Source organism: Hoplias malabaricus, chromosome 18 (assembly GCF_029633855.1).
Source record: "Hoplias malabaricus isolate fHopMal1 chromosome 18, fHopMal1.hap1, whole genome shotgun sequence".
Lineage (NCBI taxonomy): Eukaryota > Metazoa > Chordata > Actinopteri > Characiformes > Erythrinidae > Hoplias > Hoplias malabaricus.
Genome location: NC_089817.1, coordinates 27,107,099 through 27,133,831, shown reverse-complemented (window position 1 = coordinate 27,133,831; position 26,733 = coordinate 27,107,099). Strand labels below are relative to the sequence as shown.

Here is a 26,733-nt window from a genome sequence, read left to right as displayed (position 1 = left end):
AGTGGAAGAGACTGCAGAACATCTGTACGGAAGAGAGACAGCTGTGGAAAGCAAGGACAGCATCCAAAGAGGACGACTCTGATGGTAAGTGAGGCTGCTGTTTTTGTTGTTGTGTTAAACACAGATTAGAGAGACTAGGGTATTGCTTTATTGAATTATGTACATTAGTAATATATCATTTTTATTTTTTCTAATATTTTTGGGAACAATTAACAGTGTTTACTACACAGATAAAGTCATTTAAAAGTATACAATTATTATAAATAGGTATGAAAAATGTAAATGCTCTATATAAAAGTTTATTAAATGTTAAATATACAGAGAAATATTAATATATAGTTATAGGTTATATGTAGTAGTGTACAACGTAATGTAGTTAATTATTTACAATATATGACGTCTGCTTTAGAATTATGCAACATTCTATACATTATATTTATATTTATTATAACTTATTTTTCAAAGTTATTAATAATTTTTCTCAGACATTTTTAATACTACTGCATCATCTTAAAAATCGATATTGAAACATTAATTCTAGGCAAACTATATACAAATCTATTGTAAATCAATGTCTCAGGTGTTTTGCGGTGTATACATGTTGCATGTATCTTTTAAGAGGCTTCCAATGTGTGTTTACCATTACCACCAATGTAAACAATTCTGATTTCCCAAATTCCTGTAGAAAGGAGCATTTCACACCAAACTGCACTTATAGAGTTTGTTTATATTTCAATGTATTAAAAAAACTAAACAAAATATATAAATAACTAAAAACTACTGAAGTTCCTGTTTTAATTCAAAAAGCCTATAAACCCCCAACTAAAAGACTGACCTGAACATAGCCTAAAATGGCTGAAGTGGCATGAATATATGGAAGTATATACGTTGTAGCTCCATTTATGTCCACTGTCCCCTAAACTCTAAGCCCATTTTAAGCCCCTAACATGACAACAAGAGTTCAGAAAACCAAACTACGCTCTAGGGCATTAACTTACTTGCAGTTGCGTATTTGTCGATAGAGGGTTTTAAGTTCTCCTTTCATTATTGTTTTACATCTGTCTCTCCTTGAAATAGCTTCTTGTCTGGGTTTGTTTGGTTTTTTTTTTCTGAGAAAACAAGCATGTGCTTTGTGGCCGGAGACATATCGACGAGATCAGCTGGTGGTCATGGCCTTCTCACAGTTTTCACTCAAATAGTAAGAGCAAATACAGTCGAGGAAAAACATGTGAGCGAGATAGAAGCAATTACTGTAACAACAGCAGCTGTTCTCTCCGAACTGGACCGCAGTTCACAGAAATTCGTCCTCCGAGAAGGCCTTAAAAGAGCTGTTATATAGATGTTTTGATGTTGTTCTTAAGACTTAATTACTCTTCTTTAGTTCCTTACAACAGCTTTCACAGAAGAAGTTCACATGTTAGGTGAAAATATTTCTCCAGAGGGGAATAGCACAGCTCGTTGTTTATTATGTATCAGTAAATCTTTCCGTGCTCTGAATCTTTCGTTCAAAAGGGGTGCACCTTAAAAGTAGCTGATGTCACTACTACAAGGTGTCCTCATACTTTTGGATCTATGGTGTATTTACAGATGTCTGCTCATCGTTTCCACAACCATGGGCTCATGTTTCAGTGTTTACCCAGTGTTCCATTCTATTGGTCAGTGCTAATCTGTGGAGATAGTACAAAGCTGTGGGAATGCATGTGTCAGCAATGAGTGTGCATTAGAGTAGCAGACCTACGGCTATTTTGTGACATCACAAACATGACAGATTAAAAACGGGGTGTTTTTGCAGCTTAGTCTCCCTGTATGAGTCATTTTGAAACCCATGTATGTTTGTGCTAGAACTGATATTTAATTTTGTAGATGGTGATATGAGCCCTTTAATATGTGTTGATATTGGAAATATATTTGGTAGTAACTTCTTTCCTTAACATCTCTGGGTCAGTCTCTACTCAGATACCCAGTTTTATGAACCTGGAGGAGGGGGCAGCAGAGGAGGGCTGGGGGTGCTTTTGGAGCGTGAGATGGTAAAAGGCTTTTATCTGTGTGATCTGCCTTCTCTGAGGACTCCCTTCACACATGGCTGCTTACTTAAAAGGTCCGATGCTCTGCTGAGCCCTGGGGGAGCTGGGATACATCTTCACCCCTTCTGATGATCTCCAGCCTCCAATCTGACCTACAAACTCTTTACAAATCTGTTAAATGACTTTTAGGAGAAGAGAAGCTGAGGCTAAAACTTGATCCTTTTACAAGATTTGTTCACTCTTTATTCATTTACACTGCAGAAAAAAACAGTTCTGATCCTGTGTGAAAGTATAAATGCAGTGCCATATTTTGTTGAATTACTACATGAACATTTGGTGAATGCCCTCACCCAGATCACCTTGTAATTGTAATCATATTATAGTTGTTTCATTAGGAGTCTGGCCCACAAACGATTGTTGGTGTAGTGTGGTCTTCATGTTCAAACTGGGAATCAAACTTGGTCTGCCACGTGGAAGGTTGTGTTGTTACACACTACACTACACTGCTATACATTCCATCACACTACACTACCTCACACCACATTATAATGTTATATAACACTACACTATAAAGTACGCTACAGTGCACTAAATTATGCTACAATACGGTGAAACGGCAGCATGCAGTGTCTCTGTCACATAGTTCCAGGGTCTGTGAGGTGTGCTCTCCCTGTGGGTTTCCTCTCACGGTCCAAAAACACGTTGGTAGGTGGACTGGCGACTCAAAAGTGTCCGTAGGTTTGAGTGTGTGTCGCCCTGTGAAGGACTGGTGACCCCTCCAGGGTGTGTTCCTGCCTTGATCCCAGTGATTCCGAATGGGCTTTGGACCCACAGTGACCCTGAACTGGATAAGCGGCTACAGAATGAATGACTGAACGTACTACAATACACTTTACTATTACACACTATACTGTAGTTACGGGCAGTGGGAAGGTTTTTTCATTTTTCATTTCATTATCTGTAAACTCTTATCCAGTTCAGAGTCACGGTGAGTCCAGAGGCTACCTGGAATCATTGGGCGCAAGGTGGGAATACACCCTGGAGGGGGCGCCAGTCCTTCACAGGGCAACACACTCTCACACATTCACTCACACACTCACACCTACGGACACTTTTGAGTCGCCAATCCACCTACCAACGTGTGGGTTTGGACTGTGGGGGGAAACCGGGGCACCTGGAGGAAACCCACGCAGTCACAGGAAGAACACACCAAACTCCTCACAGACAGTCACCTGGAGGAAACCCACGCAGACACAGGGAGAACATAGCACACACTGTCTGTGTGTTCTCTCTGTTACTGCGTGGGTTTCCTCCGGGTGACTGTCTGAGAGGAGTGTGGTGTGTTCTCCCTGTGTCTGTGTGGGTTTCCTCCAGATGACTGTCTGTGAGAACACAGGGAGAACACACCACACTCCTCACAGACGGTCAACCGGAAGAAACCCACGCAGACACAGGGAGAACACACCACACTCCTCACAGACAGTCACCCGGAGGAAACCCACGCAGACACAGGGAGAACACACTACACTTCTCACAGACAGTCACCTGGAGGAAACCCACACAGACACAGGGAGAACACACCACACTCCTCACAGGCAGTCACTCAGAGGAAACCCACGCAGACACAGTGAGAACACACCACACTCCTCACAGACAGTCACCCGGAGGAAACCCTCGCAGACACAGGGAGAACACACCACACTCCTCACAGAGAGTTACCTCAATACAATCAAGCGTTCATTAAATACATCAGAAATCTTTTCTTTGCGCTTTTGTCAGTTAAATGAAAATTAAAGAGAAGTAAAAACCACAGATTCTTGTTTTCATGGCATTTTACAAAATGTCCCTTTTCATAGAGAAAATATGATGAACACATATAAAAATGTTTAGAAATGGCTTGGAAGGCTGTCTACTTTTCAATAACTTTTCCTCCTTCTTTAAAGCTGGTGTGAAGTAAAATATAAAATGTAGAAGTTGGCACATTTAATATTTTATGCTATAATTTATAGTTTGTTTCACTCAGCAGATGTACAGAAACTGAGCATTAAAATGAGCAGAAAATATTATGCTTACTGTACTCTACTGTGCTGCAAATTATTTCCACTTAGAAAATCAACAAAACATGCAATTCTCTATGTCAAAACATTTGGTGCAAAACTGCATATTACTGCAATAGAAGATAAAGACATTGGATGACTGTCTGACACTAGTCTGTAATTTTCCTGTCATAGCTTTGTTTCTGTCATTTCTGTGATCCTCACTCTATGTTGATGATGTGTTGTCGTGTGATGTGGAGCTCACTGTTTTAGAGGTTTAGGGTAGATGTATGTGATGAAATATAGCACCAAAACCCTCACCATCAGATGAACAACATTCAAAGATCCTTCAACTGTGAGAAGGCAACTCAGCTTGTACTATGTACTAAATGTGACAGGGCCTCTTTCAGTAGGGTCTGTCCTCAGCGTCAAAGGCAAAGGTAGCAATTAATGTCCTCTCCTTTGTTGATATGTGTCAGCAATAAAAAAAAATCATCCCTCGTAGGCACTGCGTGACCATATGGGTGTCCCCTATTTGATTAATTTAACATACATGATTAAATCCTCTTATGATTGGCACCTAAATGAAAAGCCGGCTCCTACAGAGGCAGTGTGGACAGCGAGGCCGCCTCATTTTAATCACCACATCCTCGACTTAAGCACTTCCTTTAATCATTAGAGTCATTGTCAGACCCCACTTTTTATTATTGCATTTTTAATGCGCCACCGTGTCTGAGAGCCAGCTGGTGCATGAGCAACACAGAAGTGAAGCATGAGAGTGAGGTCTTTTACTGACCATAGGAGACACATAGGTGTCACAGAGAATGCTTTCATATGTTACAGAATGTAAGGTTAATGTTGTGCATGGTTTCGTCTTGAAAACAACTATAACAACAGTAATAATAATAATACGGAATGCTGAAAAAATGTATTGCCGAATCAAAAGTGTCCATAGGAGTGAGTGTGTTAGTGAATGTGTGAGTGTGTGTCACCCTGCGAAGGACTGGCGTCCCCCTCCAGGGTGTGTTCCTGCCTTGCACCCAGTTATTCCGGGTATGCTCTGGAGCTACCTCTATGGAGAGATAAGTCTCAAAATACTTTACAAATGCGTAAATGTTAATCCAAATTATACACAAGTCACAAATACGTTTCACTGTTCACAAATGAATATGTCCCAATCTGTGTCTCACGGTCTGCAGTTTGTGAAAATAGGTTTTTGGTTTTCATAGATAAATCATAATTTTATGCGAAAATAAGTACAATTGTTTAAATTTACATTGCAAATATTTGTAAATTCGAAATCTCGAATTTAAAATGTATTTGTAAATTTTAGAATCTGCGTTTGTGGATCAGGGCACTCACGTGTATCAGGCTGCATTTGTATTTGGATCGCGAAACCCGCGAGAGGAAATGAACAAATACACGTCACGGAAAACATGCCTCTCATGGTCCAAAAACACACGTTGGTAGGTGGATTGGCAACTCAAACGTGTGTGAGTGTGTGTCGCCCTGTGAGGGACTGGCGCCCCCTCCAGGGTGTATTCCCACCTTGCGCCCAATGATTCCAGGTAGGCTCTGGACCCACCGCGACCCTGAACTGGATAAGGGTTACAGATAATGAATGAATGCATTTAACTTGAAGGAACATTTTTCAACGTTTCTCACTTTTCTCAATAAGGTGACATAAAGCTATAGAAGTGGCCCTGTGTTGACTATAAAACTACGCTGTAAGAAATGAATAGTTTCCTTAAAAATAAAGGGTGTTTATATGACAGCATTTTTGTAAACACACAGAATAACGTAAACCTCCAGTCCATATAAACAAAGTCGAAATAACTTTTAAACTTTTAGACAGCAGTGTTATGGACTGCAAATCAGCAGGAAAATCATTACAGTTATGAAACTCTACAATGAAAAAATCAATATGCTGTGGAGAAAATAAACCCCTCGGTGTAAGGTAAAGAGGTCATGTTCACTACACCATTGACAGCAGGCTTTACCTGGAAGTGATCAATACTAATAGCCACAGGACACATTCCTGGGGAATTACATTTTTTAAAATAGCACTTTATGTACAAATTTGAAAGGAGGACACTAGGACTCCACCTTGTAGAGTAGCATGTTAACCAGAGTAAGTGGCACCACCTAGAAGGAAATTATAGGCTGATCATAAGTGAGTATGTGAGTGAGGGATTTACACAACAGTTCCATGAGGTTCTTAATATTTAAAATTATACAGAGTTCCACTGTTAGAAAAATAAACAGTAAAGTAAAACAGTAAAATTTTTGCTTCTTTAGTTTTCTCACTGGCACTCACTTTGGTTTTTCCCGCTCTGGGTGACTCTCTGTGAGGAGTGTGGTGTGTTCTCCCTGTGTCTGTTTGGGTTTCCTCTGAGTGACTGTCTGTGAGGAGTGTGGTGTGTTCTCCCTGTGTCTGTGTGGGTTTCCTTCGGGTGACTGTCTGTGAGGAGTGTGGTGTGTTCTCCTTGTGTCTGCGTGGGTTTTCTCCGGGTGACTGTCTGTGAGGAGTGTGGTGTGTTCTCCCTGTGTCTGTGTGGGTTTCCTCCGGGTGACTGTCTGTGAGGAGTGTGGTGTGTTCTCCCTGTGTCTGTGTGGGTTTCCTCCGGGTGACTGTCTGTGAGGACTGTGGTGTGTTCTCCCTGTGTCTGCGTGGGTTTCCTCCGGGTGACTGTCTGTGAGGAGTGTGGTGTGTTCTCCCTGTGTCTGCGTGGGTTTCCTCCGGATGACTGTCTGTGAGGAGTGTGGTGTGTTCTCCCTGTGTCTGTGTGGGTCTCCTCCGGGTGACTGTCTGTGAGGAGTGTGGTGTGTTCTCCCTGTGTCTGTGTGTGTTTCCTCCGGGTGCTCCGGTTTCCTCCCACAGTCCAAAAACACACGTTGGTAGGTGGATTGGTGATTCAAAATTGTCCGGAGGTGTGTGTGTGTGTCTGTGTTGCTCTGTGAAGGACTGGCGCCCCCTCCAGGGTGTATTCCCGACCTTGCGCCCAATGATTCCTGGTAGGGTCTGGACCCACCGCAACCCTGAACTGGATAAGGGTTACATGTAATGAATGAATGAAAGTTAAAACGTTTTTTCCTTCTTCTGTAAATTTACTAATTTTTGATCTTTTATTGGACAGCAGCGATCTACTACATATATTAACTACACTCATCATGTTTAACTGCAGGTGCTCAAAACCAACTGTGTGTTACAAGTTGTAGCAGAGTATGTTACATAGTTTTTGCTCTCTCAAAGTTGATATTTATGTTTGTTACACCTTCAAATTTATCAGTGAATAATGATATTAGTAGTCAGAACTCAAACATTCGGTAGCTTAAACATTTGTTAGCAGTGAAATATAACGTTCAAGAACTTGGAGGCATTTTAGGAAAGGCCAATGTTTACTGCGTAATATAACTGCCTCTCTCTCTCTCTCTCTCTCTCTCTCTCTCTTGCTGTCTCTAGAAAGATAAAGGTCAGTAGGAGGATTTTTCTTCCAGATGTGCATAATTGCTCAGGGGGTTGAGGCACTGTCCATCCTTGAATGTGTTTTCTGGACAGTGCGGTCAATTCAAAGATATGCGGGAATTGAAATGTCTATCAGAAATGACTTATGTCACTTTTATGTGATTTTTCCACCCGAAAGGCTGTGAAAACGTGTTGAAACAAATGGGTAAAATAGCCTTCTGTGTTCCCACACTTTTTTCAAGCATGATTTTAGATCAAGGCGGGCATCTCTTAATCAGTGAGGTAGCAGAACCGAGAAGGGTCCTCCTCCAATGATGTGTAGAGCTCCAATGATGTGTAGAGCTTGAATTCACTCCCCCAGATCCGATGTCACTGTGTGATGGGCAAAAACTAGTGGGTGGGAATTAGCTGAAACACTTGAATGTACAGCAAATGAGTAATAACTAGATTTTTAGAAGTCATGTTTAAATGTGAATTTTAACTGAAAACACTGACCATTTTGTTTTTTAAGGTTCATGAGATGTTGTAAAATACATAGCCAGACTAAAAATATGAGCCATGAGTTATTGCACTGTCCTAGTGCTCGAGGGAGTGCATTGGTTGGTGAAGCCGCAGAGAGCTGGAGTTTGGGGAGTGAAGCGAATGAGGGATGTTCCTATTTCCCTCCAGCTTGCTTCATCACATGTACCTTTACCCACAGACGTGTAGAGCAGATTACAGGTTTGAGTGTAAAGGACTTGTTTGCATGCTCACTACGTCCTACATTACCCCTGGGTTACAGAACGTATCATTTGAATTATCACTTTTTAAAGTGTTGCCTTTAAAGAACTTAGAAAGCACAGTGGTTTCATACATGGGGCATTTTGAACAAACCCGCTTGCCATCGGGCATTGGTTCCGAGCCATCCGTCAAAGTCATATGCAACCAATGTTGTTCTGTACTCTTACATAACTGGAGGGGGAGGGTGGGGATCAGAGAGAGAGGGAGAGAGAGAAAGAGAGAGAGATAGAGAGAGGATGAACAAAGCAAAAGAAATATTGTAAGTGAGAGGATGTTTTTCTGAATGGAAAACCTGATTTGGAGTGTCTTCTGTCACAGGTATGGAGGGAGTGGACATGGACCGGGGCTTCTTCAGGAAAGTGGACGTGCCTGACCATGCACATTACATCGTGGCCTTCTTTGTGGCTGTCATCGGTGCTGTGGGAGTCATGGGGAATGTACTGGTCATGTATGCCTTCTTTTGGTAAGTCACCTCAGCTCATGCTCTTTTAAAGGGACTGTATGTATCAACAAATTACAACCGTACATACACACAATAATATTTAATTCCGTTAAAGCAACACTGGGTTGCATTTCTACCTTAAAATTACAGCTTAAAAATCATTGTGATGCTTCACTGACCTGTAGTAGGGAGATTAGATCTGTCATTTCTACTCCAGGCTCAGCACTGCAGACACTGCACTATGTAACTTCTGGAGGTGGGCACGAAGCCACCCAAACCCCAAACTCTGCAACTCCAGGGGGAGCCTAGGAACAAAAATACCAAACCTTACCTCGTGTTGCTTTCAGCTGCTTCTGTTATCGAATCTGAGATTGTAGCCCTCTCGTCCAAATACAGCCTTTCAAAAGAGTATTCAGGGAATCAAATTTACACAGGTTTCTGTTTATCCAGTTTGTTGCTGATCAGGACATGTGATGTGAGCCTACGAACAGAAAGTCAATGATTGCACACACTTCTCTCAGCCTGCTCAACCCACACCCGTGTATTTGATAACAACAATAGCATCATGAATGTGACATCACAACCATGAAGAAGCTTAATTTTGAAGCTAAGTTTCCATATATGCACCACAAAGACACAGGAGCTAATGGTTTATAGCAGTGTTTGAATTGAAGCTCGGATAAAGAAGAAAAAATTGAAGAAAAACTTCCACCTTGCACTTTCTTTCTGGCTTAAGGGTGCTTTGGTGCTCCAAAATATACAACCTTCATAATACACGGAGCAAAGTATCAGATTATAACGGCATAAATTTATTATTTTATGGTGGATGTGATTCAGTTTCAGTGCCATTCAAAATTAGTATATACAATTGTATCCTGAAATAATCATTCATCATTCGTCCCTGCTGGTGCCATAGTGGCAAATGACTGTGGAAAAGCCTGTTGACGTTATTGACTGTTAAAGTAGTTGGCTTTGTTTCGGTCCCACCACAAGCCATGCAGCACTTTCCTGACTTGGATCGTTCATGTGTGAGTGAATGACTGCTAATCTTGGCTTATTTGATCCAGTGACTTGGAGAGTGGGGTGTGCTGACAGCACTGACAGATTTATTTTCATCTGTGCTGAGAGGGACAGAGCGTAATCAGTAATATTCACTGACCGTGTAAACATGACAGACACTGCTAATTCTGCTAACACTGCTAAGTGCACAATATTTGCATTTTTAAAACCAGCTACAGAAACCAACCTGTGCCTTGATTAGACAAGGGTTGTACAGTGTGTTATGAAAATGATTATAGCATTAAAGACTGGGATTAAAATCTCACATATGTGCAAATTCCCAAATCTAATGCCAGCATCCAACAGGAGCAAAATAAGTGGGGCTGGTTTATATATGTCTTTTTTTTGTAGAAATTGCTTTAATTCCATTATTTTAAAACACATTAAACAAAAGGGCGGCACGGTGGTGCAGGAAGTGTCACAGGCACCTGGAGGTTGTAGGGTGAAGTCCCGGTCCGGGTGACTGTCTGTGAGGAGTGTGGTGTGTTCTCCCTGTGTCTGCGTGGGTTTCCTCCGGGTGACTGTCTGTGAGGAGTTTGGTGTGTTCTCCCTGTGTCTGCAGGGGTTTCCTCCGGGTGACTGTGAGGAGTGTGGTGTGTTTTCTCTGTGTCTGCGTGGGTTTCCTCCAGGTGACTGTCTGTGAGGAGTGTGGTGTCTTTTCTCTGTGTCTGCGTGGGTTTCCTCCGGGTGACTGTCTGTGAGGAGTGTGGTGTGTTCTCTCTGTGTCTGCGTGGGTTTCCTCCGGGTGACTGTCTGTGAGGAGTGTGGTGTGTTCTCCCTGTGTCCGCATGGGTTTCCTCCGGGTGACTGTCTGTGAAGAGTGTGGCGTGTTCTCCCCATGTCTGCATGGGTTTCCTCCGGGTGACTGTCTGTGAAGAGTGTGGCGTGTTCTCCCCATGTCTGCATGGGTTTCCTCCGGGTGACAGTCTGTGAGGGGTGTGGTGTGTTCTCTCTGTGTCCGCATGGGTTTCCTCCGGGTGACTGTCTGTGAGGAGTGTGGTGTGTTCTCCCTGTGTCTGCGTGGGTTTCCTCCGGGTGACTGTCTGTGAGGAGTGTGGTATGTTCTTTCTGTGTCCGCATGGGTTTCCTCTGGGTGACTGTCTGTGAGGAGTGTGGTGTGTTCTCCCTGTGTCTGCGTGGGTTTCCTCCGGGTGACTGTCTGTGAGGGGTTTGGTGTGTTCTCCCTGTGTCCATGTGGGTTTCCTCCGGGTGACTGTCTGTGAGGAGTGTGGTGTGTTCTCCCTGTGTCCGCATGGGTTTCCTCCGGGTGACTGTCTGTGAAGAGTGTGGCGTGTTCTCCCCATGTCTGCATGGGTTTCCTCCGAGTGACTGTCTGTGAGGGGTGTGGTGTGTTCTCTCTGTGTCCGCATGAGTTTCCTCCGGGTGACTGTCGGTGAGGGGTGTGGTGTGTTCTCTCTGTGTCCGCATGGGTTTCCTCCAGGTGACTGTCTGTGAGGGGTGTGGTATGTTCTCTCTGTGTCCGCATGGGTTTCCTCTGCGTGACTGTCTGTGAGGAGTGTGGTGTGTTCTCCCTGTGTCTCCGTGGGTTTCCTCCGGGTGACTGTCTGTGAAGAGTGTGGCGTGTTCTCCCCGTGTCTGCGTGGGTTTCCTCCGGGTGACTGTATGTGAGGAGTGTGGTGTGTTCTCCCTGTGTCTGCGTGGGTTTCCTCCAGGTGACTGTCTGTGAGGAGTGTGGTGTGTTCTCTCTGTGTCCGCGTGGGTTTCCTCCGACGGTCTAAAAACACAGGTTGGTAGGTGGATTGGCGACTCAAAAGTGTCAGTAGGTGTGAGTGAATGTATGAGTGTGTGTGTGTATGTGTCACCCTATGAAAAACTGGCGCCTTAGTGCCCAGAGATTCCAGGTAGGCTCCGGACCCACCACGACCCTGAACTGGATAAGCGGTTACAGACAATGAATGAATGAATGAAAGAACGAATGAATGTCATTGAACAATAATGAATCCTCAAATATTGACCCACAAAAAAATATCTGAGTGCTTCAAAAAGCATAATCTTAACATCAGTGTATTATATTTAAGTATGTTTTACCCCACAGTTTAGTGAAAATGTGACTCAGTCTGATGGCACTATGACCTCAGAACAAAGAGGGCTAAGGCAGGGAGGGTGTTAGGAGGACAAAGCTGTGGCCTTCGGGGAATGAGGACATGGTTTATGTATTTTGTTCAGCTCTCATAGTCACAGTAGGGTTTTTGCTCCATCCACAGCTGCGCTAATTTCTTAAAGGTCATATCCCTGAAGAGGAAACATTTTCCCGGACAGTGGTTTTCAAGATGAAGACACAGTGCCTGAATGTAACTTTAGTAAATAAAGCTTATATTGTAATACAGTGAGGTAACAGACAGTCCCAGTCAAAAGTTTGCACACACAGTAATCCTGTCTCGGTTGGACCAAAACCTTGTATCTTTTGTTTGTTGTCTATTTTAGTGTTTGATATTTGTTCCTCTCGGTCAAAATAAACACATCTATAATGCACTGACTACTTTACCACTCTCTGACTTACTCTGTGAGCCCTGACTCTGACTTGCATTAGGATTGATTACCATGAGACAAATCCACTGTCATTATGTAACTGTAATGACTGTACGCAAGGCCACCATACTTTTGACCTTAATCAAGCAAAAGCACACGGAGAGAGTAATTACTGTGGCGTAGCTGCTTAGTGCTCAGGGGACGTGTGTGGCACACATTTACATGAAGCAGTGGAAACCTAATCAGTGTAGTTATTGTCACTGTTCTATTTAACCACGGCAGACAAATAAAACTTAGCTTAATTAGTTTCATTATTCAGTCACAGCTAGAATCATTACCCCACGCATTAGTTTCCAATTTACTCTTGCATCTAATTTCAATTCAATTAATCAGTCGCTTTTGGCTGCACTTGGCTGTGATCAGTAGGTCCTGTGCTGTGTTTTGCCTTGTGAATAATGGTTTCATTTTGACTTCAAAAAGCAAGAGAAATGAGCAAATCAAGTAGAAGAGCGAAATGTAAGTAGAAAACTCATGTCAACACATAAGCTTGGTTCCAAAATCTACTTCAGTCTCCTTCTTAGCAGTCCACAGGTCACGCAAATCAAACAATTCAATGAGGCTGAGTGGTGACACCAGTAATAAGTAAGTAAGGTTGTTTTTAGGAGGGGTAGATCCTGGCTGTGAATGTCATTAAACGACTGTTGATACCCCTGATTTGTTTACCAGAGGGCAAAAAGGGATGACTGGACTCTTTCATGGTGTGCTTTGTTTTTCTGTCTTATGCAGTTACCATACCAGGGTATGATACATCCTTGAATGTGGATTCCAGTGCATCTAAAGAAGTTGCTGAGGTTTGAAGGGGGCATCCTGGCTTTCCTCAGAAACTGGAGGATCTAAGGGTGTTGGTGGGCTTTATTAACAACATCATCAGAAATGGTGAAGGCAAAACATTTGAAGCTGACTCTCTCTATGACATCCTCACGGATGAGGGCCGTAACTGCATCTTGTTTTCTGAAGACCACCAGTGTCTTAGTTTTATTTACATTAAGGTTTCCCAACATCATTCTTCCAGTAGCATCAGAAGTGTTTGGCTTCTCAAACCAGTAGGTGAACATCTCCCATGGCCTGCACAGTCACCAGATCTAAATATTACTGAGCCACTTTGGGGTGTTTTGGAGGAGCGAGTCAGGAAACGTTTCCCTCCACCAGCATCACGTAGTGACCTGGCCACTATCCTGCAAGAAGAATGGCTTTAAAACCAGGTGTTTCAGGGAACACAAAGAGTCCCTGAGCATCAAGTATCTTCTTTTTGTAGAGCATTTTGCTAAACACAAGTGAGTGAGTGAATCTGTGAGAAACTAAGGGAGTGAATGTGTGAGGGAGTGAGTTACAAGTCAGAATTATTAGGGTTTGTTTTTAAATAAATGAATTAATAAATAAATAAACATTGAAATCCAAAGCTGTGTCACAGGGAGCACTTGAACAGTTCATGTTTATTATCAATATACGTAAAAATACACATTTGGATGCTTCGTTTAGCTGTTTTTCTGTTGTTATTCTGATGTTATTAAGGATATAATATCTGCATCCTCAAAATCATGCTTCATTTCTAGAATGTATTTCCAAATAGCCTTTATAGAGCCTGAGAGATTAAGCCTATTTTCACTGCCTTGGTTTTTGGGAGACAGCCATAGAAAACCCACCGTTTTTAACAACGTTATCCATCAGTGTCAGTGCCAAGGATATGAGACCTTATCTTCATTTGGCCTTAACTTCTGACAAATTATCTTCTCCTACATTATCTCCCTCAACCCGCCTTTTATCCTCATTGCTGACAGATAGGAGCTCACATTCATTTTATACATCAAACCAGATCCACATGTGAAAATACTTTACTGTGCAAAAGGCAGACAGACTCCAACCAATCTAGAGTGGTGATTTCCCATATCTCCAAAGAGGTCACGTCCAAATAATTCCAAATACATGCCAATACAATCCACGGTCAGGATTCTGAGAGCACTCGTTTTTGCTCTGTTTGTCCGATACTCACTCTACCATTTAAGTAAATTCTTTGTTCTAAAATGAACTAGCAGCAGTTGGTGCTAGCTTTCAGCCACTCAACTAAAAATTGCGTGAATATACTGAGAACTGTTGCCACAAACGAGCATGATTTGGGGTTGAGCATGGAGAGGGCCACAATAACCTTCCAAATTTGCACTATAATGTAATCAGCTTCTCGTTATTTGGCAGAACCAATCAGCAGCAGTGATGGCTAAAACTCTGGTATGACTTTAATGGATTTTTTACCTCCTGGCTGTGAATGACTTTGACCCGTTTTATCAGGAAGTGCTGTGCTGCTTCCGCTGCAGTGACTACCCACTGAGGGCTTTCTGGGAAAGATGAGACAGTGTTGATTCTGGGCTGTGGCCCCCTGCTGACTCTGCTAATGGAGGGCTTGGAGTTAATGCTTGATGAGTTAGAGGATGGGGCTCTTCAGCAGGTGATGACTGGACAAGCTTCAATTAGTGGAAATGGTTGGTCGTGTTTGTGCGGGTTTAACCAATGTGTGCAATCTAATTGAGTGTTGCACTGCGGTGCTGTAATTCTCTAAACCCATGTGACAAATTATCACAGAGCAATAAACAGCTGCAGAGGAATGTACAGCCAGGTGGAGACAATGGAGAATGCACTGATATATTATGTGCACATACAGGTTTGAAAGCGTTTCTTGTGTAATGTTTTAAAAATTCAAAATTCAAAAATTGAAAAGAAGATAGAAGAAGATGAAAAGAAGATGCTTTCATTATGCATTCCATCAAGGAAAAAAGTGCTGTAAAAGCATGTGCATCCAATGCGATATTGCAATATCCATCCATCCATTATCTGGAAGGAAGGAGGAGACCCACGCAGACACAGGGAGAACACACCACACTCCTCACAGACAGTCACCCGGAGGAAACCCACGCAGACACAGGGAGAACACACCACACTCCTCACAGACAGTCCCCAGGAGGAAACCCACGCAGACACAGGGAGAACACACCACACTCCTCACAGACAGTCCCCAGGAGGAAACCCACGCAGACACAGGGAGAACACACCACACTCCTCACAGACAGTCCCCAGGAGGAAACCCACGCAGACACAGGGAGAACACACCACACTCCTCACAGACAGTCACCCGGAGGAAACCCACGCAGACACAGGGAGAACACACCACACTCCTCACAGACAGACACCCGGAGGAAACCCACGCAGACACAGGGAGAACACACCACACTCCTCACAGACAGTCCCCAGGAGGAAACCCACGCAGACACAGGGAGAACACACCACACTCCTCACAGACAGTCACCCGGAGGAAACCCACGCAGACACAGGGAGAACACTCCAACTTCTCACAGACAGTCACCCGGAGGAAACCCACAGAGACACAGGGAGAACACACCACACTCCTGACAGACAGTCACCCGGAGGAAACCCACGCAGACACAGGGAGAACACACCACACTCCTCACAGACAGTCACCCGGAGGAAACCCACGCAGACACAGGGAGAACACACCACACTCCTCACAGACAGTCACCCGGAGGAAACCCACGCAGACACAGGGAGAACACTCCAACTTCTCACAGACAGTCACCCGGAGGAAACCCACAGAGACACAGGGAGAACACACCACACTCCTGACAGACAGTCACCCGGAGGAAACCCACGCAGACACAGGGAGAACACACCACACTCCTCACAGACAGTCACCCGGAGGAAACCCACGCAGACACAGGGAGAACACACCACACTCCTCACAGACAGTCACCCGGAGGAAACCCACGCAGACACAGGGAGCTGCGTGACTACAACACTACCTGCTGCACCACTGTGCTGCCCAATATTGCAATATTGTTTCCAAAAGTATGTGTGAGATTTGGTTTAGATGATCTAAAGACGGTTGTAGTGAGTGTGTGTCACCCTGCCAAGGATATGTTCCTGCTTTTCTGTGTAGGCTCAAGACCCAATCGCGACTCTGAACTGGATAAGCACTTACAGACAATGAATGAATGAGTGAAAGATGGTTGTTTTTATGTTAGAGTTTGTGAATGTAGCAGATTCAATCTTAATTTTTAAGCTACTTAATAACTGTAATTTTAAACACTACATAAGTGTATTTCACACATACACTCTCTCACACTGAAGCAAAACTCTTAAAATAAGATTTACTACACAGTCGAAAGCAGGAGACCCCCAGGAAAATGGCGTGTTTTGTCCAGGCATACGGAATGTCCAACGTAGTGGTTAGCTCTAATTGAGAATATCTTTCCTCCATTTCAGCAACAAGAAGCTACAGACTCCGCCCAACTTTTTCATCATGAACCTTGCTGTGAGTGACTTTCTCATGGCCGCAACCCAGTCCCCCATCTTTTTCATCAACTGCATGTACAAGGAATGGGTGTTCGGTGAAATGGGTAATGCACCTCCATCAAGTTTCCTGCAATGTTTATTTAATTGTTTGATAATTTAAAGGAATAATGTGGCCAACATGAACAATCCAGCTTAGCCCTTAGCAAATATGATTAGCAGGGGAGAAGCAAAACAAACCAAAAGGAAGCAAGAGTGGGAGACTTTTATTTTGCTAAGGTACTTACTTAATGTTAGTTATATTAGCTTGTGGATACTTACCCTGTCTTTCTGTTTTATCACATTGCTGTCTAGGGTGTAAGATGTATGCATTTTGCGGGGCTTTGTTTGGGATCACATCCATGATCAACCTGTTGGCCATATCCATTGACCGCTACATAGTGATCACAAAGCCTCTGCAGGCCATCCGGTGGACGTCGAAACGCCGGACGCTCATCAGCATCCTGCTGGTGTGGCTCTACTCTCTGGCCTGGAGTTTGGCACCTTTACTGGGATGGAGTGAGTAATCACAACCATCCTGTGCTTCCTCCTCCCCAGCCTATTTTTCACAGTTCTGTCTCTGTGATTGTGCACCTGGGTCATTCTGACACCACACCAGTCTGTAGGACACTGACACTGATAAGGTGCTGTCCTGTGTTTTCTCATGGGCAGGTTCCTATATCCCAGAGGGCCTCATGACATCTTGCACATGGGACTATGTCACTTCCACGCCGGGTAACAAGAGCTACACCCTCATGCTTTGCTGTTTCGTGTTCTTTGTCCCCTTGGGGATAATATCCTACTGCTACCTCTTTATGTTTCTGGCTATTCGAAGCACGAGCAGGTAAATGTTTAGAGGATCTCGTGAATTATAATGAATAGCTGTTGAAATGGTAGGTCTGTTTATTTCTAGGGTTATTTAAGGTGAAATATGAACAGTGAATAAATACATCAATTAGAAATCACTTGCACAATTATTGCACATTCTTTACACGTTCATTTATTTGGTGTACAATCAAGTTTTAAAGGAACACTAAGTCATATTTTTACCTTAAAGCTACAGCTTCAAAATCATTGCGAAGGTCCACTGACCTGTAATAAGGAGAACAGATCCTCAGTTGTTCCTTTTCTGGGCTCAGCACTGCAGAAACTGCACTATGTAACATTTGGAAGAGGGTAGAAACTACCCCCTTTTCCCATTGATTTCAATACAGTGCTGTAAATAGTGTTCCTTATAGTATTTTCATATAACATTTAATATTATTTCAAAATTCAAATGTTCTTACTCTTGTTTATTTTTAGGTTAGTATTAGAAACCACAGTTGTCTTTTTATTCAACAACATACTGTTTTTTAGTTATTTTTGCATTGAAGTATCAGGTATGATATCAGATTTTGCTTTATGTATCAGGTATACAGACCATTTAACTGCCTTCCTGTGTGTTTTCAGAGAAGTTGAGAAGCTGGGAACCCATGTGAGGAAGACCACACTGATCCAGGAGCAGTCTATAAAGACAGAGTGGAAGCTGGCAAAGGTTGCCTTCGTGGTCATCATTGTGTATGTGCTGTCCTGGTCCCCCTACGCCTTCGTTACCCTCATTGCCTGGGCTGGGTAAATACTGCTTCTTCCTTCTGTCGTTTCTTCACATCACTGGATAGTTTTCCCTGCTCTGCTCTGAAGGCATTCAGAAAATAACAGGTGGTAGTTTGTGGCTTGCATGTGTTTAATAGATGGTATTTGTAAAGTTCTTTAGTTCCCTCTTGTCACTCCCGGTTTCATCGTCTCTTGCCGGGAGTCCACCGCAATTAAAGATTCAGTTGTCCATATACACTACTATAGGATTAAACAGGATGTGATGATGTGATGAGAGCTGGCATATGACATCAACCAGAGGCAAGTTTACAGGGACACAAGCAAAAATATTGCTTACAAAACACCATGTTTCTACTGAAGCTAACCCTGAGTATCATTTCATAAAACTGGCTTCAAAACTTCAAAACAGACAGTGGATACTGCTGGATTTAAATGAATGACAACAGTATTTTTAAATAAACTGTATATGGTTCTTAAACAGCAAAATACTAAGTACTTGGGTCTACTGTCCTTCGGAAGGAAAGTTAGCTCCTGGAGAAAGGCACAGATCTAAACCTGCAGGCTTTAGGAATTTACCTTTTATAGAAATGCAGATAGCAGAAGGTTCTGGAGGGCCGCTGGTCTCTTGCAGAGCAGTTGAGAACTGATGGGGTGCAGTCTGACAGAGGAGGAAAATAATCAAGCATGTGATTTGATTTTCCAGAACACCTCTGGGTCACTGCGTTGCCACACATCTAAACTCTGCAAAAGACTACACCACCGTTGCTCACACAAACCATTCTCCTCTAAATGAATGGCTCCTGTGTTCATTTTATGAATAGTGTGTAATGCCACTGTGGACACAGAGGTCGATGTCTAATCTAAGAGCTTCCTTTAGACCAACAGAAGCACTTTATGAAGCTGATGTGATCTCTAAAGCATGTATCAGCTGGTTCAAGAGAGTATATTACAACATGGAATTAATGTCATTATGAAAAACAATACAAGGTTGTTTCATAATGTTCTGGAACAACGTAAATATTTTGAGCCACTAATGATTTGCACTGAATAAAGATGACTCCACACTGTCTGACTGTAAGTACTCACGTACTCTCACATGGTGATTTATATTGAAATGACTGCCTCCCTAGGTCAAGCTCTAGTGTGAATAGGGCACAAGAAAGGACATATTCACAGCTTGATGGAGGAGTATGAATTGAATATGATCCTATTTTCTGGTCTGTCCTGCGCTCCAGGTACAGCAGTGTCCTAACGCCATATTCAAAGATGGTGCCTGCAGTCATAGCCAAAGCCTCAGCCATTTATAACCCAATCATCTACGCCATCATCCACTCCAAATACAGGTCAGCACCTCCATTCACTTCGTCACATATTCTCCTCAATAGCAACTGCCATTTCTTTTTTCACTTGGATCAATTATTATTCTTTCTTGTTTTCCCTCTCTATCTATTTCTGTGGTATTGCTGTGATACAAAGGAATACTCTGGCCGAGAACATACCTTGCCTGTACTTCCTGGCTAAGCCTCCACGAAAGGAATTTGTGTCCGTTTCCAACAGCGAGTCTTCCTTCAGGGATTCAATGCTCAGTAGGCAGTCATCATTGTCAAAGTCCAAGTTCCAGCGAGTGTCCTCCATGTCCACTGGTGACACAGTGAGTTCTCCTATGGGTTAATGTTGTGGTCTCCTTCCCACTGGCTTTTCATTTACCAGTGAAGACTTTACCCTTAAGAGTTGATGCCAGAACTCAGAAATGTCACTGCTGATGAAAATAGATATGTATTTGAATGTAACAGCTGGAATGTTGGGATGTAACAGCTGGAGCATAAGCCTAAGGGTATGTCCATATAACGGTAGTGAACCATATAGAAATCACCATCCTTTTTATACATGGTGCCTCCATTTCAGGACATCTTAAGAATGGTCAGTGTCAGTGCGTGGATTCAAGTCCTTAGACTTAGAAGCTTTTAGGAAATGCTCATCATATAAGTATTACTTATATTTCAAAGCATTATTAAGAAAAACAAATACCAAACAAACAAACATCAAAACACACTCCCAAAATAGTAATTTTACAGGAGAAAACCTTCCTAACTTTCAATGGAAGTGAATGTAAAAAGACAGTATTCCAGGTTCCAATTTGGAGCATTTCTATTGGTTCATTCATTTTGAAATTTTCAACAGGTTGTGAGAGTCTACTGTGTTGAAATTCATTCATTATCTGTAACCCTTATCCAGTTCAGGGTCGCGGTGGATCCAGAGCCTACCTGGAATCATTGGGCACAAGGCGGGAATACACCCTGGAGGGGGCGCCAGTCCTTCACAGGGCAACACAGACACACACACACGCACACATTCACTCACACACTCACACCTACGGACACTTTTGAGTCGCCAATCCACCTACCAACGTGTGTTTTTGGACTGTGGGAGGAAACCGGAGCACCCGGAGAAAACCCATGCAGACACAGGGGAGAACACACCAACTCCTCACAGAGAGTCACCCGGAGGAAACCCACGCAGACACAGAGAGAACACACCACACTCCTCACAGACAGTCACCTGGAGGAAACCCACCCAGACACAGAGAGAACACACCACACTCCTCACAGACAGTCACCCGGAGGAAACCCACACAGACACAGGGAGAACACACCAACTCCTCACAGACAGTCACCCGGAGGAAACCCACGCAGACACAGGGAGAACACACCAACTCCTCACAGACAGTCACCTGGAGGAAACCCACGCAGACACAGGGAGAACACACTACACTCCTCACAGATAGTCACCCGGAGCGGGAATCGAACCCACAACCTCCAGGCCCCTGGAGCTGTGTGACTGTGACACTACCTGCTGCACCACCATGCCGCCTTGCTGTGTTGAAATGATGTAGTAAATTAAAAATCCACAAATCTGGTGATATGGGTTTTTAATTGGACAGAAACAATATGCAAATCAAAGATCCCACACCTTAACACCATTCAATCTGAGGTAATTTGGATTGTAAAAAAACCTTTAGTTAATTCACTAAACAATTTCAAACCTTTCTCAGACAATTAATAGTTGTATGCATCCCTACTTTGTGTTTTTAGTGTTTTCATTTAAATACAGGTTAAAATGGATGTACAAATCACTTTCTGATTTCATTTTTATTTTCATATTTTGTCTCATTTTTTCTGTGGCTACGGTTTGTATGTCTCTTCTGTGGTCTTTGTGTTTAGATTTTTTAGCCTGACGGCAATGGATTCCAGATGCAGAGGCCACACGTATATACAGTGCATTAGACCTGTTTTAGGATAGAACCTTTGAGAAGTTATCTCAGACAAAAACAGATCCACAGGGGACAGACAGGCTTCAATCTCTCTCATGCTGTTTTGATGATTTATAGATTGCACAGGGCTGTGAGCTGTAGGGAAAACAACACTTCATGTGTGTCTGACCATTGTCTACTTCCATTACTGAGGAAACATCTCAGGGCATGGTGCCAAAGAAAGGCAAACAGCCAAAACTCAGGGGAACTCACCCTCTGCTTTTGAAGATTGTGTTTTATAAGAACCAGTCGAAGGCACCCGACGCTTACTGCAACTCAATATCATTTCATATGGTATTTCATTACCCTTATGTATAATGCAAGGCTCAGTGTTCCCCCTTTTTTATAAAAGTGTGCATATTTTAAAACATTTCAGTTAATATAACCATGTAAACAGTCATTAAGTGTGATTATGATTAAGTGGTGCATTAGGAACAAAGTTATTAAAAATAATGAAACAAATAAATAATTCAAAATCCTGCAAATAAACACAAATAATATAATACTAAATAATAACAAAAGTAAAATACGAATAAGCAAAATCATCAAAGTAAAAAACATCATAGATAAAATTATAGATAAAAAAATACTAGGTAAGAATGGATAAAATATATTTAGAAAAATTGATAAAATAATAAAAGAACAAATAATAAAAACTCTCTAGTCCACTCATTCACTCTAGTCTGTAACTATTTATCCAGTTCAGGGTCACGGTGGGTCCGAAGCCTACCCAGAATCACTGGGTGCAAGGCAGGAACACACCCTGGAGGGGGCGCCAGTCCTTCACAGGGCGACACACACTTACACATTCATTCACACACTTGGGCACTTCTGAGTTGCCAAACTACCTACCAAAGTGTGTTTTAGGACCATGGGAGGAAACCGGAGCACCCAGAGGAAACCCACACAGACACAGGAAGAACACACCACACTCCTTACAGACAGTCACCTGGAGTGGGACTCAAACCCACAACCCCAGGACCCTGGAGCTGTGTGACTGAGACACAACCTGCTGTGCCACCATGTCGCCCACCTCTAGTTCATTATAAGTTTAATATACATTTTAAATATAAAACCACTCTGAAAATTTTTTTGTAAAAATGTTTACATATTATAGATGAACATATTCACAAATTCTAAACCATCAGTAGAAGGTTCCCTTTAAGATATTTAGCCATTGTCACTAATACAGATGCTGTGCATGTTTTTTACAGGTCTGGAGTGATGTAGAGTTGGATCCTATGGACCAGCGTGTTCAGTCTCTCAGGAGCTCAAATTCAACCAACCTGCTCAGAGAAATGGAGCGAAGACACCAGCTGCAGCCCAGCAAGAGCAAGAGCTATTTAGTTCCAGAAAAGGTAAGGTAGGTGTTTCAGCTGAGAATGTGAGGGTGGACTACAGGGATTTGGAAAATCGGGGGACAGTCACATTGTGATATTATTCAAGTAAACATTTCTCAAATGTAACTATTACGACTCAGCTCCCACAACCATCATCCAACACTTACAATGATCCCTTTATTTCATATTCATCCCAGCCAGCTGTCTTAGAGAGTGGCTCACTGATCAACTACGACCAGGGTAAGGTCCACGTGGCCACCGTGCCCCTCCTCACAGCAAAGGACAGTCCAGAAGATGAGCAGAAGGAGGAGCAGAACATCAGCCGCGTAGAAACCCCAGACATAGGGCCGACCTCTTCTGAGGACAGAGATACACCAGCAATCACTAATTCCAACACAGAGATCACCCTGGTGGAGGACACTAAGCTCCAAGAGGAGAAACAAGATTCCCAAACCATAGAGGACAACCTGCTGCACGGTCTGAAGAGCTTAAACTGTTCCACAGAGCTTCTTGAGGCTGTGGAGAAATTCCTCTCCTGAAAATGAACCCAGATCAAAAGGTGCTCACCCAAAGCTGAGGTGAATATGTTAATCACAGGGAGATCACTGTTCACACGCAAGGACAGCGACCGCCACATCCACAGCTGATAAAAACGGACCACATTACTCCTACATACAAAGAACCTGCTGCTAATATTCAGCTGACTCTCAAGGTTGCTGTTTTTCACCAAGCTGGCAACAACCCAAAGCCTATACAGCTATGATTTGTGTAGTACCACAAACAGTGGTTAGCAACATTACACTCCATCTCACTGCACTTCACTCTGCATCTCATATCTCCTCTCCTCTACCACTACAACGTGTCCTAAAATGTGTGGCCACCATTAAGTGAATTTATCTACATAAGCTTATTCAAGCCTTCGTGCAGACACACCTTGCATAAAAGCCATAGAAGACTATGGACCTCTCAGGAGCAGTTGCACATAAGGCAAATGTCTCAGAGTGTTGGCTAAAAGGTTTAAAGCCCCCAACACTGGGCTCCACCCACTGCACTACAACCAGCATCACTGGGATGAATTGGATTTGTGATAACGAAGAAATCATTCAAAATCAAAGTGTGACATGTTTATCTTTGTGATAGTTTTAAACTAATAAGTTAAATGTTTACCTAATGGTTAAAACACATTTTCAAAAAATAGATTCAGGGCAGAGAGATACATGCAGGTGTTTAAGGATACAGTACAGGGGGTCCTTGACTTACGACGTTAATCCGTTCCTACGTCGCGTCGTAAACCGATTTTCGGAACATACGTACATACTGTACGTAAATAACATACTGTAAGCACTTATCCTATCCTAACACCTATCCTCCTCGGTCCCGAGCCGCGTAACCGTGTATTCTTCCACCGCGCACACCACACACGAAGTTCACGTTACGACGTTTACGACGCAAAACCACTTAAGTCGAAACAAGGCTTTATACAGTAAATGGGAGATGTGTCGTAACCACGAAACATCGTAACTCAGAACTGACGTAACCCGAGGACCTCCTGTAGTCCCCAAAGAAGATGTTAGATTGGTCACTTCGGGTATAAAAAGCCATATTTGCGCTATAAACATCATAAAACCTGGTTCCTATCCACACCACTATAAAGAATCCAGTCAGTTCCTCTACAGTGAAACATTTAGCATAAAACCACTCTAAATGTCTTTGCTTATACCTCAGAGAACAGAATTTTAAAAATGAGTGCAATTCTGATTTAACCACACCTTCTTACCTCTGCTTTTATTGACACATTATTTTTTAAGTACTTTGTTCCAACGTATTCCATTTCTGTAAAGTTGTTCTGATTTATTCTTATTCTACCTGCTTTTAAACTCTCTTCTGATTCGTGTAAAGCACTTTTAACTGTGTACTCGCTGAATAATGTGTTCTTAAGTACATTCAGACACCATGTAAGGGACTGAAGCAACATGGTACCACACGAATGAAAGCTTAAAAGGAGAAGGTACAGGTTTCTACTGTAGAACCAAATAGCACACTGGTTGTGCTGCAGTATTCTGTACAAATGCAGCACAGTAATAAGCTATAATTTGATTTGCAGTTGTAATATCTAACAGACTATGTGGAGTTCCTTAATGGCTTTACCATATAAACGTTTTATGACAAAACACTCCTTTTTTTGTTGCGCATCTAATCCCAAATTTCCTGTAATTTTGTATTGTATCTAAGGGAGATAGATCCTTTGCTTGCAGCAGGACTTTAGCAGAAGCAGGAGGAGTGTAGTAACTGATTGAAAGTCTTCACGCAATGAGGATGAAGTATATTCCTGCATTATTTAAACTAAGGAACAGTAAAGCTAGTTTTTCTTGCATTTTACAACACAATTTTGTTTGCAGTATTGAAGAGATTTATACTTAAAAAATACTACCAAACGTCTTTGAGTAACATCCTGAAAGACTCATTGGGGTTAGCTAAAAAATGACTTGAAAATGTGTGAGGAACTTCAAAACAAATGTTGTTTTTGACTCCAGATTTAGTCCGATTCTTCCCAAGAGCTAGGTCGCCCTGAATCACATGATGCTACCAAGCTGGGACGGTGAAGGCTACATGGGAAGCCAGCCAACCCTTATATTTCAAAGTGCTGCTAACACTACAGCTCAAAATGCTTGGAGGAGAGCACTAACAGTGTATTTCTGTAATGTAAGTAAACAGGCATCCACAATGGTTAGCTACACAGAGTCATTGTCCTCACCAAGATGGAGTGATGGAGTTATTATCATGATCCCTGATCACTGAGGGCATGTCGTCTATGATGAAAACTGTTCCTCAGGGTACTGAAATGTAATGATGTCAGGCAGAGGACAGTTTTTGGCACCCTAATGTTTAAGAGTGTAGATTGTATGAGCTAGACACCACATGGTATTTTTGATGTTTCACTGCATTAAAAAATATTGGAAAATTACTGCACTATGGAAAAATCAAAAGAAGGAACTGCAATAATTTGAAAATTAATCAAATGTAGAGTATGTGTTATTAAGAATGCACAGATCATGTATTTTAGCATGATGTGATTCTGATTTCTATTCACTTACCTGCCTCACATTATTTACCTCATATATTAAACCACAGATCAACTAAAATGAAGCTGTCCAGGGCTGATTATACATTCCTAATAAACTCTACAGACAAGGACTTCAGTTCAATCCGAACAAAGGTAAATGGGACCTAGCCTAGTGGTTTTAAATGGCCACCCTACACAATACATTGGTTCAAAATATTCAGAGCTTTCTTGTACAACCTGCTGATGACGTGTTGTGACATGACATGACCCTTTTGACATGAGTACTTTGTGTTTTTTCCCACATGAATGTGTGTATTTGTGTGCTGTAGGCCTCTAAAGTATAACAGAGTTTTAGGGCCATGGCGTTGAACAACAACAAAACAAAAAAGATTCTGAGAATAAAGTCAGAATTCTGAGGAAAATCTCGGAATAATTGAGTAAAAAAGTTCTGTATAATTCCAAGAGTATAGTCAGAATATTTAGAGTATTTAGGGTTATTATTTATTATAATATGTAGTATACAGGTCCTGATGTGGACTTTATTTAGAAGAAGAGCGTGGAAGAGAGTGTTTATTCCTGAAATTTGTACTATTCCATAGAATGGCTTAAGCAACACACTGCGTTCCACAATTACACTGATAATGTGTCTGCCGGGCGGCATGGTGGTGCAGCAGGTAGGTGTCGCAGTCACACAGCTCCAGGGTCCTGGAGGTTGTGGGTTCAATTCCTGCTCC

General features: G+C 42.5%; 1 protein-coding gene across 1 annotated transcript; it reads left to right on the top strand.

Moving 5' to 3' along the window:
* The first annotated feature begins 22 nt into the window (after positions 1-22).
* opn4xa (opsin 4xa) lies at positions 23-24,939 on the top strand. Its single transcript, XM_066650663.1, has 10 exons — positions 23-84; positions 8,625-8,769; positions 16,627-16,760; positions 17,008-17,211; positions 17,365-17,536; positions 18,142-18,303; positions 19,521-19,628; positions 19,762-19,936; positions 22,810-22,953; positions 23,133-24,939. Exons 2-10 carry the CDS (start codon positions 8,627-8,629, stop codon positions 23,472-23,474), a joined length of 1,584 nt encoding a protein of 527 aa, XP_066506760.1. The 5' UTR covers positions 23-84; positions 8,625-8,626; the 3' UTR covers positions 23,475-24,939.
* The last annotated feature ends 1,794 nt before the right edge of the window (positions 24,940-26,733 follow it).